Genomic DNA, 14,731 nt, shown 5'->3' on the forward strand with positions numbered 1-14,731 from the left:
GAATAACCAGTGGGTCCGAGATAAAATCAAAGAGGAAATCAAAACGTTCCTAGAAACAAATGACAATGGAGACACAAACTATCAGAACCTTTGGGACACAGCAAAAGCGGTACTGAGAGGAAAATTTATAGCTTTGCAACCACACATCAGGAAAGAAAGGGCAAACCTGAATAGCTTAATGACGCAGCTCATAGAATTAGAAAGTACTCAACAAAAGGACCCAAAAATTGGGAGACAGAAGGAAATAACAAAGCTGAGAGCAGAAATCAATGAAGTGGAAACCCGAAAAACAATCCAAAAGATCAATGAAAGCAGAAGTTGGTTCTTTGAAAAAATAAACAAGATTGATACCACTGGCAAAATTAACAAAGAAAGAGAGAAACTGATAACTCGTATTAGGAATGAAAAAGAAAGATCACTACTAATATGGTAGAGATCCAAAGGGTAATCAGAAACTACTTTGAGAAACTCTATGCCACTAATATGAAAACCTGGAAGAAATGGATGAATTTTTGGACTCTGACAATCTTCCATGGTTTATTGAAGAGGATGTAGCATATCTAAACAGACCCATCACTATTGAGAAAATTAAGACAGTAATTAAATGTCTGCCCAAAAACAAAAGTCCAGGCCCAGATGGATTTACTAATGAATTCTTTCAAATCTTTCAAGAGGAACTTCTACCAATCCTGGCAAGACTCTTCAATTAAATCAAAAATACAGGAACACTTCCAAATAGCTTTTATGAAGCCAACATCACCTTGATACCTAAAACAGACAGAGATGCTACAAAAAGAGAAAATTACAGACCAATATCACTGATGAATACAGATGCAAAGATCCTCAACAAAATCCTGACAAATAGGATTCAATGCCTCATTAAGAAGATCATACATGATGATCAAGTAGGTTTCAACCCAGGAATGCAAGAATGGTTTAACATCTGTATTTCTATCAACAAAATACACAACATCAACAACAAGAAAATAAAAATCACATGATCATATCAATAGACGCAGAGAAAGCATTTGATATGGTCCAACACCCATTCTTGATCAAAACTCTCAGCAAGATGGGAATGGAAGAAACCTTTCTCAATATAGTTAAGGCCATCTACCACAAGCCAGAGGCAAATACTGTCCTCAATGGAGAAAAACTGAAAGCCTTTCCTCTAAATTCTGGCACAAGACAAGGCTGTCCTCTCTCACCACTCCTATTCAACATAGCGCTGGAAGTACTCACTATAGCGATTAGGCAAGAAAAAGATATCAAGGGAATCCAGATAGGGAAGGAAGAAGTCAAGCTCTCGCTGTTTGCAGATGACATGATACTCTACATAGAAAACCCTAAAGTCTCTATGAAAAAATTTCAGGAAACAATAGACTCATATAGCAAGGTGGCAGTCTACAAAATTAACACACAAAAATCAATGGCCTTTCTATACACTAATAGCCATAAGGAAGAAATGGACATTAAGAAAACAACCCCATTCACAATAGTGACACACAAACTCAAATATCTTGGAAACAACTTGACTAAAATGTGAAGGACCTATACAAAGAAAACTATAAAACTCTGCTCCAAGAAATAAGAGAGGACACATGGAAATGGAAGCACATACCCTGCTCATGGATTGGCAGGATTAACATCATTAAAATGGCAATATTCCCCAAGGCATTATACAGATTTAATGCCATCCCTCTAAAGATACCCATGACATTCTTCAAAGAAGTGGATCAGGCACTTTTGAAATTCATTTGGAACAATAAACACCCTAGAATAGCTAAAGCAATTATTGGGAAAAAGTATATGGGAAGAATTACTTTCCCCAACTTTAAACTGTACTACAAAGTAATAGTTATCAAAACAGCATGGTATTGGAATAAGGACAGGCCCTCAGATCAGTGGAAAAGGCTTGAATACTCAGAGAATGTTCCCCAGACATACAATCACTTAATTTTTGATAAAGGAGCAAAAAATCCTAAGTGGAGCAAAGAAAGCCTCTTCAACAAGTGGTGTTGGCACAACTGGCTAGCCACTTGCAAAATATAGAACTTAGACCCCCAGCTAACATCATGTACGAAGGTTAAATCCAAATGGATGAAATACCTCGATATAAGACCCGAAACCATAAGATTTATAGAACAACACGTAGGTAAACCACTCCAGGACATTGAGACTAAAGGCATCTTCAAAGAGGAAACTGCACTCTCCAAGCAAGTGAAAGCAGAGATTAACAGATGGGAATATATTAAACTGAGAAGCTTCTGCACCTCAAAAGAAATAATGCCCAGGATACAAGAGCCCCCCACTGAGTGGGAGAAACTATTCACCCAATACCCATCAGACAAGGGGTAATCTCCAAAATATACTAGGCACTGATATAAATTTACAAGAAAAAAAAACATCTAATCCCATCAAAAAATGGGGAGAAGAAATGGACAGACACTTTGACAAAGAAGAAATACAAATGGCCCAAAGACACATGAAAAAATGCTCCACATCACTAATCATCAGGGAGATGCAAATCAAAACAACTATGAGGTACCACCTCACACCCCAGAGATTAGCACACATCACAAAGAATAAGAACAAGCAGTGTTGGCGGGAATGTAGAGAGAAAGGAACTCTTATCCACTGCTGGTGGGAATGCCGTCTAGTTCAACCGTTATGGAAAGCAATATGGAGATTCCTCCAAAAACTGGAAATCGAGCTCCCATACGACCCAGCTATACCACTCCTGGGAATATACCCTAGGAACACAAAAATACAATACAAAAATCCCTTCCTTACACCTATATTCATTGCAGCACTATTTTCCATAACAAGACTCTGGAAACAGCCAAGATACCCTTCAACAGATGAATGGCTAAAGAAACTGTGGTACATATACAGAATGGAATATTATGCAGCCATCAGGAGAGATGAAGTCATGAAATTTTCCTATACATGGATGTACATGGAATCTATCATGCTGAGTGAAATAAGTCAGAGAGAGAGAGAGAAAGACACAGAATGGTCTCACTCATCTATGGGTGTTAAGGAAAATGAAAGACATTCTTGCAATAATATCTTTCAGACACAAAAGAGAAAAGAACTGGAAGTTACAGCTCACCTCATGAAGCTCACCACAAACAGGGATGAGTTTAGTTAGAGAAATAACTAAGTTTCGAACTATTCTAATAATGAGAATGTACGAGGGAAATACAAAGCCTGTCTAGAGTACAGGGTGTGGTTGGGTGGGGAAGAGGGAGATTTGGGACATTGGTGATGGGAATGTTGCACTGGTGATGGGTTGGGTTCTTTACATGACTGAAACCCAAACACAATCATGTATGTAATAAATTTTTTTAAATAAAAAATTTAAAATACATATAAAATAAAATAAAAAAATAAAAAAGTTAAAGGTAAGTTGCAACAAAAAATGTTTTAATTGTAGTTTTAGAAACTTGATTATAGCTGCATTTACTCTGTACATCAAAGTGGCTTTGATATACAAAATTATGCTACCTTCACCAACAATTTTATTCTTTACAAATCTTTTTGATTATAAATCCTTTGCTGACCATTATTTCTTTCAAGCTAGCTGAAGACTCTGCCACAGTCTTCAATGACTGCTGTTCAACGCAGTTGTTTACTGTATTTTTTGCACTTACAAAAGTAATTCTGTAGAGTTTAAGATTATTTATGGCATCTTAATATAAGATATTTAAGAGATATTATAAGCCTATATTAGCTACATTATAGCGAATATTATATTAGGTATATTAGTTATTATAAGCCTATACATATTTTGAGTGATATAAAAATAAAAGGTAAGCATAAATAGTGCGTCAAGAATACTCAAGAGAAATGGATTAACAATGACACAGGACAGTGGTGGTGGGTCATAGGTACTTTGGAGGTAGTAGAGAACAGTAACTTTGCACAACATTACAATTCACTTTAACACTATTGTAACCCTGTTACCTAAGCTATAATAAAAAGTAATCAAAAGAAAAAAAGAGTCAAAATATAGAGCCTATATACCTATCTACTTATCTATCTATCTATCTATCTATCTATCTATCTATCTATCTATCTATCTATCTATCTATCTATCTATCTATCTATCTATCATCTACCTTAGTTCATTGCTGTTTGTTTACATATTATGTCATTGAATTGAAAGCTATTTCCAAGAATTAGGTGTAATCATTCACTTTAACAGAGGAAAACTGGGAGACACCTTCGATTTTTATTTATGGCACTATAGTTCATCAAGACCATGACACTATTTTAAAAAGTTTTCACTTTTGGGGCCAAGTGATAGTGCAGCGATAGGATGTTTGCCTTGCATGCAGCTGACCCAGGATGGACCTGGGTTCAATCCGGCATCTGATATGGTCCCCCAAATCAGAGGCGACTTCTGAGTGCATAGCCAGGAGTAACCCCTGAGCATCACTGGGTGTGGCCCAAAATGCAAAACAAGTTTTTTTCACTTTCAAAAAAAGGAATATATTCATCATAATTTTTTAGCACAAAATCTATAAAAGCAATAAGCAGTCTTTAAGATTTTCTTTGGTAAGGATATTACTTTACTTACATTATAAAAGAAATTTGTTCTTCCAATGGATCCAATTTTCCCAGTGTGATTCATAAAACAAATGTTTCCTTCAGTTGACCCATAAAGCTCACATATCTTTATATTTCCAAATCTATCTAAAAATTCTTCCCATACATTCCTTTGTATACCATTTCCAATTGCCAGGCGCACCTTATGATCCTTTTCACCTTCACTCTGTTGGAAGAAAAGATTGTATTTGCAATTTATTTCATAATAGGTATAAATTCTTTCCTTCATTACCATTTGATAAAGTGTAAATCTATAGAAGTTGCTCATGTATAATAAGATAAAGAACAAAAACAAAAAACAAAAGCAAGTTACAAAACTATGTCAAACAGCCAGGGAAATTAACACAGCAACAAAACAAAATAGCTTTTCTCTTCCCATGTTTGGGAAAAGTGCTTCAAAAATTCCATATTTCAAGGGCTAAATTTGCTAGAGATCAGGGACTGGTGAGGTGTCGCTACAGGTAAGGTGTCTGCCTTACAAGCGCTAGCCAAGTAAGGACCATGGTTTGATCCCCTGGTGTCCCATTTGGTGCCACCAAGCCAGGGGCAATTTCTGAGCACTTAGCCAGGAGTAACCCCTGAGCATCAAACGGGTGTGGCAGAAAAAAAATTTTTTTTGATAGAGATCAAATAAGAAAGAATGCATATTTCACGTGAGGGAGAAATAACTGAAATAAAAAGATAAACTATATGAGCTTGAATTTTCAAGTCTAGCATTTTTTAAAATATTTAATTACTTGGGTCACACCCAAGTAGTGCTCAGGGGTTACTCCTGGCTTTACGTTCAGAAATCGCTCATGGTAGGCTTGGGGACCATATGGAATGCCAGGAACTTGGTTGGGAACTTGTTTAAGTAGATTTAAGACTCTTAGTTTAAGACTTAAATTTGGTGGAATTTGCTTAAGCAGTAATACTCTTACAAACCTAACTGGTATATCTTGGAGCCAGTTCTTACAACTCAGTAGTCAATTCCTGGAAGCTCACTCTCAGCAAAAGTCAAACATGGCAGAAGATATTTTGGATTGAGAAATTTCCTGAGAACAATAGTTTTCAGTGAAATTCTGAAGACTATTTAGTGAGCTCACAGAACATTTCTGCTTTGATCTCAAGAACAAATCATTTAGTTACATCAGAAAGAATATGGCTCACATTTGGAAGGAAAATGACTGGTTCTTGAAAGCATCCGAGTTGAAATTTTCAAGGGAAAAAACTCAGAAAACTGATTTAAAGTATTTGAATATGACTGGAGAGATAATACAGTGGGTAAGGTAACTTCCATATTTGCAGTTGACTTGGGTTTGATTCCTGGCACCCTATATGGCCCTCAAAGCCCAAGATTGGTGTAAATCTTAGCCACATATGGTCCTCCAAAAAACAAACAGAAATTAAAAAAAAATCTTGAACAGTTGTTAAATATAAGATGCACAATTTAAGATGAATTAGTGACAGGCTCATAAAAAGCTAAACAAAAATAATGCAATTACTAAATTAAGAAATTGGCAATAATATGTTATCATCTATGATACTTTAAACAACTGATTAGCAATATGCCAGAATGTTTGGAACACTTCTGGCTCCTCTTTACTCAGGGATCACTCCTGGGGATGTTAAGGGGAATATATATGGTGGTAGGATCAAATTTCAGTTGGCCACATGCAAATCAAATGCTTTATCCATGTACTATATCTCCAGCCCCTATGAATATAGGTTTTTTTTTTTTTTTTTTTTTTTTTTTTTTGGTTTTGGGTTTTGGGTCATACCCGGCAGTGCTCAGGGGTTACTCCTGGCTGTCTGCTCAGAAATAGCTCCTGTCAGGCACCGGGGACCATATGGGACACCGGGATTTGAACCAACCACCTTTGGTCCAGGATCGGCTGCTTGCAAGGCAAACACCGCTGTGCTATCTCTCCGGGCCCATAGGTTTAAAACTATTATACATTGTCAATACTGGAAGAAGTCTGTGTGTGTGTGTGTGTTTGTGTGTGTGTGTGTGGTATGTGAGTAGAAAGCAAAACAGATGATAAACTACAAGCTAACCAGGTAGTAGATTAAAATAGGGAAAAAATAAGGAAACAGCTATATCTCATACATTATTCTGAAAAAGAAAAGTTTATAACAAAAATTTCTAAAAATTAGTAGTCACTCTAGAAAACAAATATGGCAATATGGTAAACTGTTCATCTCACAGGGAAGTTTTGGCTGTCATTTTCAACTACAAAAGTACTAATTTGGTAAAAATAGAAATTACATAAAATATACAATGAGATGATCAAGATTGGGGATACACAGTATATTCCAGTATATTTCATTAGAAATCTAGGCAGTTTTGTCCTATTTCCCATCTTCTATAAGCATGTCATATATTGCTTATTTGGGAAGGGAATAGCTGTTGTATTTCCACCACTATTTTCTGCATAAAACAGTAGTGCTGCCTGTATTTGAGACAGGGGTGGGGGAGGAGGGTGATGGGGGACACTGATAGTGGAATGCTGCACTAGTGAAGGGGAATGTTCTTTTTATGACTAAAACTCAACTACAATCATGTTTTTAATCATGGTTTTTAAATAAAGATATTATTAAAAACAAACAGTAATGATGCAAAATTTTAAGTTATTCTCCTTAAGCAGAGAACAATCATTTATATGAAATAACTTGATGCTTTATAGGCCAGAAATTAATTTTAACAAATAACATTGTTTATTTAAAATGTGTTCGCATGGGGCCGGAGAGATAGCATGGAGGTATGGTGTTTGCCTTGCATGCAAAAGGATGGTGGTTCAAATCCCAGCATCCCATATGGTCCCCCAAGCCTGCTAGGAGCGATTTCTGAGTATAGAGGCAGGAGTAACCCCTGCGCGCTGCCAGGTGTGACTCAAAAACCAAAAACCAAAAATAAAATGTGTTGGCATGCTCTGGAAACCAGTAACAAAGTGGTTTATACCAAATTTTGTAGGCTTTAACCTGTGGGGCCTACACTTTACTAAGTAAGAACAAATATTTATCAAATATAAAGATTCAATTAACATAGAGAAGCATAAGATCATAATCAAGATAAGACTCTTATATAGAAATATCAAATTTATTTATTTTACACTCAAAATAGATATATTCTATTTCACTCTCACTTGAAAGAAAATTCATAAGACTGCATTGTGGCTTATAAAGAAAGCTCAACCAACTCATTATTTACTGTTGTCAGGGAAACAGAGAGTGTATATTTCTGATATTGAAAGTCATGCATACCACAGAAAATCAGAAAGTAGAAATTTTTAAAGGATAAAATTATGACTATTTTAGTTCTTTTTAAAAATCAGGAAGGGGGCCAGAGCCATCACACAGTGGTAGGGCATTCACCTTACAGGTTGTTAACCCAGGACATACCTGGGTTTGATCCCTGACATCCCATATGGTTCTCTGAGTCAGGAGTGATTTCTGAGTGCATAGCTAGGAGTAACCCCTGAGCATCACTGGGTGTGGCCAAAAACAAACAAACAAAAGAATAAAAGAAGTATTAAAGAGGAGGATAATTAGAATGACACAAAGAAAAATCTTCCTGATTGGCAAAGGGTGCAAGTATGTAACCAAATACATAGCTATAGAAAAGAGACACATAGAACAGAAGAGAGAGAGAATGCTAGTGACTAAGATGATGTGACAAAGAGATGCATCATAAGTTATGCATGAGAGATAGAAAGTAGGAAAGACAGAGAAGCAGACTAACAAAAGATATCAGATACTACAGAGAGCATATGCACAGAAAAAAATACACCATGATCTGAGGTACCACACAGAGCTACACAAATGAGAAGAAGCTGCTCAGTGTGACACTAGAAGTGATACACAGATAGTAAATACTAATATGCTGATACTAAAATAGTGAGGAGTGCAGAAAGCTGGCAATACAGAAACCTAGATTACACAGGAAGACCACGGCAGTCATGTCTGCAGCCAAATCAGAAGAAGTAATTTGTCAATGACTATATTTGAACTCCACATCTGCATTTAATCATGACAATATTATAAAATTGGAACATTAAATCAAGGTCAGGTTCAAGGCTACAGATTATTTGACAAGAGAATCTGAAGTCACAGAAAGGTTACAATTATGTGGGCAGGGACTGTCACCTGTTGGGTCTTCTACTGTCTCCCATTGCCTAGGACAGTGGCAGGGATATAAGAAAGGGTCATATCCAATCTGTGGAATGAAGAGAGAGTGATAAGGAAAGAGAGAGAGAGAAGGAGGAGAGATAGAGTTGAAGAAAGGAGAGAGGGAATGGGAAAAGGAAAAATGAAGAACAAAGGAAAGCAGCAGGTATTATTTTTTAAGAGTTTAATAATACTTTTATTTAAGCACCATGATTACAAATATGATTGTAGTTAGGTTTCAGACATAAAAAATACACCCCACTTCACCAGTGCAACATTCCCATCATATAAGGTACCATACTCAGGCCAGGTCAGTACAGGGACTAAGTCAATTCTCTTGCACAAAGCTGAACTTGGTTTGATCCCTGACACCACATTTGATCCCCTGAAGTCACTCCTGAGTGTAGCCAGGAATAGTCTCAGAACACCACTCTGGTGTGTGCACCAACCATGCCACTACCCTAGCCCCCAAATCCAGGTTCTACTTTGTCAAGTCTTATCTCATGACTTTAATAATAAACAATCCAAATAGAGTTTCTAATTAAGGAGTTGTGGCTTAAATGCGTGTACACTTCATTCACTTAATATCTCATTAAAAATGTGAAAGAGTATTTGATGAATTGGTCAAAACTTTTAATATAGAGCACAGGGTCTTGCATTTCAATGGAAAATGCTTGCAAGCAACAGACATCAAAGTAACATTATAAGACCAGTAAAGGAGTGATTGCAATTTGAACCAAGGCTCTTTCTCCAGAACCTTCTTTGGGGGCTGTTTCGCAACACCGGTGGCAGAGTTAGTGGTTGAACTGCAATTACCTCCTCTTAGGTCACAGATTTATTCCTTCTCTGCTTCAATACAGGCTTATATCAATGTCCTCAGAAACAAAGTCTCTTTCTTCCAGAACAAATACTTAATCCTATTCAGAAAATTCCTAACATCTGGGTCTGAATAACCTCTTTATATAGCAATGAAAAGTGAACCTCTGGGATTCTGTTTAAATGCAGGTAATTTTGTATCAAGGTTACTCAGAAAACAAATGTCCTTTGACAAGAAAAGAAACAAAAGAAACAGCAATTCACCTTCAGCCCAGAAATAATCCACCATTTAATGCACTATATCTTTATGGGGCAACTAAATGTGCCCTGTCTGGGGGATTAATCTGGGGGATTAATGATTTCTTCCACTCAGATTCTATTCAAGATAGGACCGTTTCTCCTTAAAAAATACAGAAAATTACACTTTTCTATTTCAAATCAACATACCTTAAGCAAAGCAAAGAATTACAATATTTTCTGCAGTATAAGACAACTGGGCATATAAGATGATCCCCTACTTTTCCTATTAAAATATAGGGTTTGGGCTATATTCGCTGTATAAAATTACCTCTCTTTTAATGCACACCAAATGGAAATTCAAAAATGTAAGAGTAAAAGAGTAGAACCCTCAAAGGTTAACAGTACGTGTTTAATAAAGCTAGACTTTGGAGTGCCAACAATCATTTTACACTTGTCATTTGTAGTGAGTGACTGTGATTTTTTTCATTGTGATCTACATTGAGAGCAGGGAGAGGAGGTTCCTCCAAGAACAGCTGGCTGGTGTGCAGTAATTAATAGGACAGCTAGAGGGAGACAGAGTGCCTCCTCTGTGTCCCAAAAAAGCTGAACAGAGTACTGAGCACTGGAAAGCCACATACTCAGCAGCTGGATGAGATGCAGCGCTTGGTAACTCAGCTCTTCAGTGTGCCCTGAAAGATGAATCAGGACAAGCAGAGGACTAAGTGATGACACCTGGCAGCTGGATGGGATGCGGTGGTAAGACGGGGTGGATCACTCATCCTTGAAGCTGGAATAAGTTTCAGGATGCTATACTAGCGTATAAGATGACCCCTGACTTTTAAAAAGTTTTTCATGGGTTAAAAAGTCTTATACGCTGGAAAATATGGTATATACATTTTTAACAGTTGCTTTTCTTCACAGACACTCAGCCTTCAATAGAAGAACAATTTTGGAAACTGCCAAAAGTGAATTTTGGGGGCTATACAAAATAACAAATGCAGGCACTGAGATAAGTAGCCTTCATGTACTAGAGCAGGAAAAATGCTGGCGGTGACTGTAGTGATGGGGAAAGAGGAATGGCAGGGATCATATTTGGAGAAAAGACTGAGAAATACAGGTGCCTCTGCATAGCACAAGGTTGGGCGCAGTAGAGCTGAAAATCTCTGTTATAGAAGCTCTTGACTCCATAGGGGTCTGAGAGATAGTACAAAGGAGTAAGACACTCTTATTGCAGCCAGCCTGTGTTCTTATGTGGCAGCACATAAGGTCTTTTAAGCACCACCTGGAGTGATCCATAATCACAGAACCAGGAGTTAGCTCACAGCACCATCAGGTGTGTGCCCCCCAGCAAACAAACAAGTTAAAAAAGTATTGACTTCCCCCAAATTAACTACAAATAGCTTGCTGTGTGTCAGAAGATTTGCCAATGAGGTAAACCATTAATCACACCCTTTGAACTTTATGTGCATCATATACAATATTCTTACAGCAAAGTTGGTAAAAGTAAAGGAAAAATCATAAGAAATTTATCAGAGTACAGGGGGCTGTGGCATTAACAGACAGCTTGAAACTGAAACTGTATCACTGAGCACAGTCTCAAACAAGCAAATAAGTCAATATAAAAAAAGATGATTATTTTTATGTTTTGTATGCTATTTATGTTTTGTATATGCTGCTACCAAAAATGAATAATTAAATATTAGAAGTAACACTGATTTCACTAGATTTTAGGTTGCTAACTATTTTTTCTTGCCTTCCTTCATATTTATATATTTGTAGCTTTTAAACAGAAAAGAAGTTTCTGGTACTTTGCTATCTTTTCTAAGTGCTTTTATTAAAGTACAGTTTACTAAATTTAAGGAAAACAAATTTTAAAGGGTAGGTTATTTTCTCAACCACATGATACAAATATTTGAAGAAAAATAATTTAAAATTCCCAAATATATTAAAGACAAATAGGTCCTTGAAAAGAACTTTGTTTTGAAAGCTGCAGAGAAGGAAACTGGTAGTGAAACAAATGAAAACACCTTCACAAGTCTACATTAGTTTGAAAATGTCCTTTGTAGGTTATGTGTGAAAAGAATAGTTTCTAAAGCTTAATGTCTTGATAGTGACACCTTTTACAAGATGTGAAGTGGAAAGAAACTTCACAGTGGAAAAACATTGAGAATTAGGTAGGAGTTAAAGTGAAAATATTGTGAAAGAACCAAGGTTTTAAAACACCTAGACAAGCAAAGGGAATATAAAACATTCATTCAGTCTGTAAATATCTTTACACTCCCTCAATGAATATTTGGTAAAAAAACAAAACAAAACAAAAAAAACAATTAAGAGGGCCAGAGTGATAGGACAGCAGCACGACATTTGCCCTGCATGCTACAGTTCCGGGAAAACACACACACACACACACACACACACACACACACACACACACACACACCGAAAACCAACTAACAAGTCTAAAGATGAGGTCAGCACCATTTTTTCCTGCCCATGGGACCTTGATTCTTTCAGTACAAAAAGCAGCTTCCTCATTTCACTGATCGCTTACTGCCAATAGGGGTTCACTCTGATTCATTTCCATCCTCCCCATCACCTCATTCTAATTTGTTTTCTCAGAATTCTTTCATTCTTTCCAATTGTTCTATTGCTTTGTTTCCTCTATTAACACTTTCTCTATTTACTGACATGTAAATTCCATGAAAAAGAGGGTTCTGTGTCTATATTTTGTGTCTCTATATGTTCAAATTTACATTACTAGAATGAATAAGTGACTGAGTGAGTGGCATTTGATCCTATCCCTAGCTCAATGGCCAATTGCCAATTCCCCTTGGTGGAGTGTTTGATATAAAATGAATCTATAGCAGGAGGCTTCTACAGGCTCGTGGATGCCACCAAATTCCTCACCAATTAATGCGGCATTAATTCAAAAATATGAAAAACAGAATCTGCAGATCCATTAGCAGTGGGTATGATGGTGACTCAGTAATGCAGGAAAACTGGAAGCCTGCCTGGAGGGAGATAGGATTGAGCTATTTTTCTTGTTTCAGGTGAGAGTAATATATCTCTTGCTGGTGATATTAACAGCTACCTTCCATTTTATATTTAAGTTATTTTTATTATTCAAAAATTTTTACTTTAGGTCACACCTGGCTGTGCTTAAGGCTTATTCCTAGTTCTGTGCTCAGGGATCACTTTTGGCAGAGCTCAGGGACCCATATGCAGTGCCAGGGATTAAACCGGTTCCATGTATAAAGCAAGTGCCTAACATTACCTGACTATATAGCTCGGCTTCTGCTCCAGCAATTTATGGAGGCTTACTTCAAACCAACGGAACATTTGTAACTGAAGTTTTGAAAAGGAAAACAGGATGGAATTGGGTGTATTAGGGTGAGGATGGGGAGTGAATGCTTCCAAAGGCACCCTGACGTGTTTCATGCAAATCTCCATAAACACTCAGATTTCTTCCTGCAGAGATCTTCTGGAATCAATTCTTACTCAAATATTGAAAAGAGGTCTGGACTGACTTAGTGAAATTTTGGTTTTGTTTTCTTTCATGTAACGATTTATTTTAAGTAAACGTCTATAGGACTTTCAGCCATGGCCTTTGAGACACACAACTTTTTGAGGAACAGACTACTCTACCTGCTCACTCTGTTCTCCTGATTGCTGCTTTGTTGCTGTCCAGGCCTTCAAGGGAAAGTGTATGAAAAACAGAGAGAAGAAAGGCAAACTGTTCTTGTTTCCTTGAAAGAGTAAAGTGTTTTTATAATCTGCAATTTCAATAACAGCTTGTACTATTTTCTGTGAAATTACTGAAGGGAATTAGGCAGTATGATGCATCTCTGCATTAAATGATTATTGTTTACTACGGGAGGAAGTTCTATTTGCTTCTCTTCAGTTTACATTCAGGTAAATGTTTAAAGATGCTTTCACAAACACAAACTTATCTTCAAAGAAATTTGATTAGAAATTAAAATCTTTACTAACTAAAATCAGGAATACTATCCTCAATTTTTTAGTTATCTCAACTATCCGGATGCTATGGTACTTCCTTTTTATTCAAAGAAGTTGAAATATATTTTCTAAAAAACTGCAAAGGATTATACAAACCTTGGAGTAAACATAACAAATCATTAGTATCTTCATTAAAAGTTCAGATAAATAAAAGCATATGAGATAAATGATTAAAATATACAGAAGAGACTTTTATTGTTTTGCTTTTGGGCCACATCTGGCAGCACTCATGGGTTACTCCTGTCTATGCACTCAGAAATCGCTCCTGGCTCAGGGATCCTATGGGACACTGGGGATCAAACTCAGGTCTGTCCTAGATTAGCTACGTGCAATGCAAATGCCCTGCTGCTGTGCTATTGCTCCAGCCCCCAGAAGAGACATTTCAAAAGAGAAATACAGGTTAGGAAACAAAAATGTTTACTTGTAGTCTACAAAATTTAAATATTTTTCCATTTAAAAAACTCATCCTTCATCCAAGCAAAGTATTACTAAGACAGTCAGGAAAATTAAGTTTTTAGAGATTTTTATTGTCACCTACACCTAAAACACAAAAACATTGATTCATAAAGATTTGTGTACTTCTACATTCATTTACAATAGCCAACATCTGGAAAGAACCTGCAAACTCAGGAATGGAAAAGTGGCTAAAGAAACTGTGGTGGGGAAGCTGTACTTAGAATTTAACTTACCATCTTGTCCCCATGTGAATCACACAGCTGCCCAGCTAAGCCCCAGCTTAACTAGAAGAATTTAGCTGTGCAATTTTTCACCTCTTCATATCTCACTTACTTTAATTAAACACAGTGGTGACAAAGTTGTTCGTAATACAATTGGTTTTAATTGTTTATGTGGCATGAGATGATGCCTCATTGCTGTTTTGATTTGTATCTCCTTGATG

The 14,731-nt window shown here is 36.7% G+C and overlaps 1 protein-coding gene across 1 annotated transcript in view; it reads right to left on the reverse strand.

The window, feature by feature from the left end:
* The window catches only part of SLC27A6 (solute carrier family 27 member 6), a 64,302-nt gene that overhangs the window by 24,897 nt on the left and 24,674 nt on the right, over window positions 1-14,731 (reverse strand). The window contains exon 5 of the mRNA XM_049786738.1: window positions 4,586-4,780. Coding sequence (XP_049642695.1) covers window positions 4,586-4,780 — 195 coding nt within the window. The remainder of the gene's footprint in view (window positions 1-4,585; window positions 4,781-14,731) is intronic.

The sequence above is a fragment of the Suncus etruscus genome, chromosome 14 (genome assembly GCF_024139225.1).
Source record: "Suncus etruscus isolate mSunEtr1 chromosome 14, mSunEtr1.pri.cur, whole genome shotgun sequence".
Taxonomy (NCBI): Eukaryota; Metazoa; Chordata; class Mammalia; order Eulipotyphla; family Soricidae; genus Suncus; species Suncus etruscus.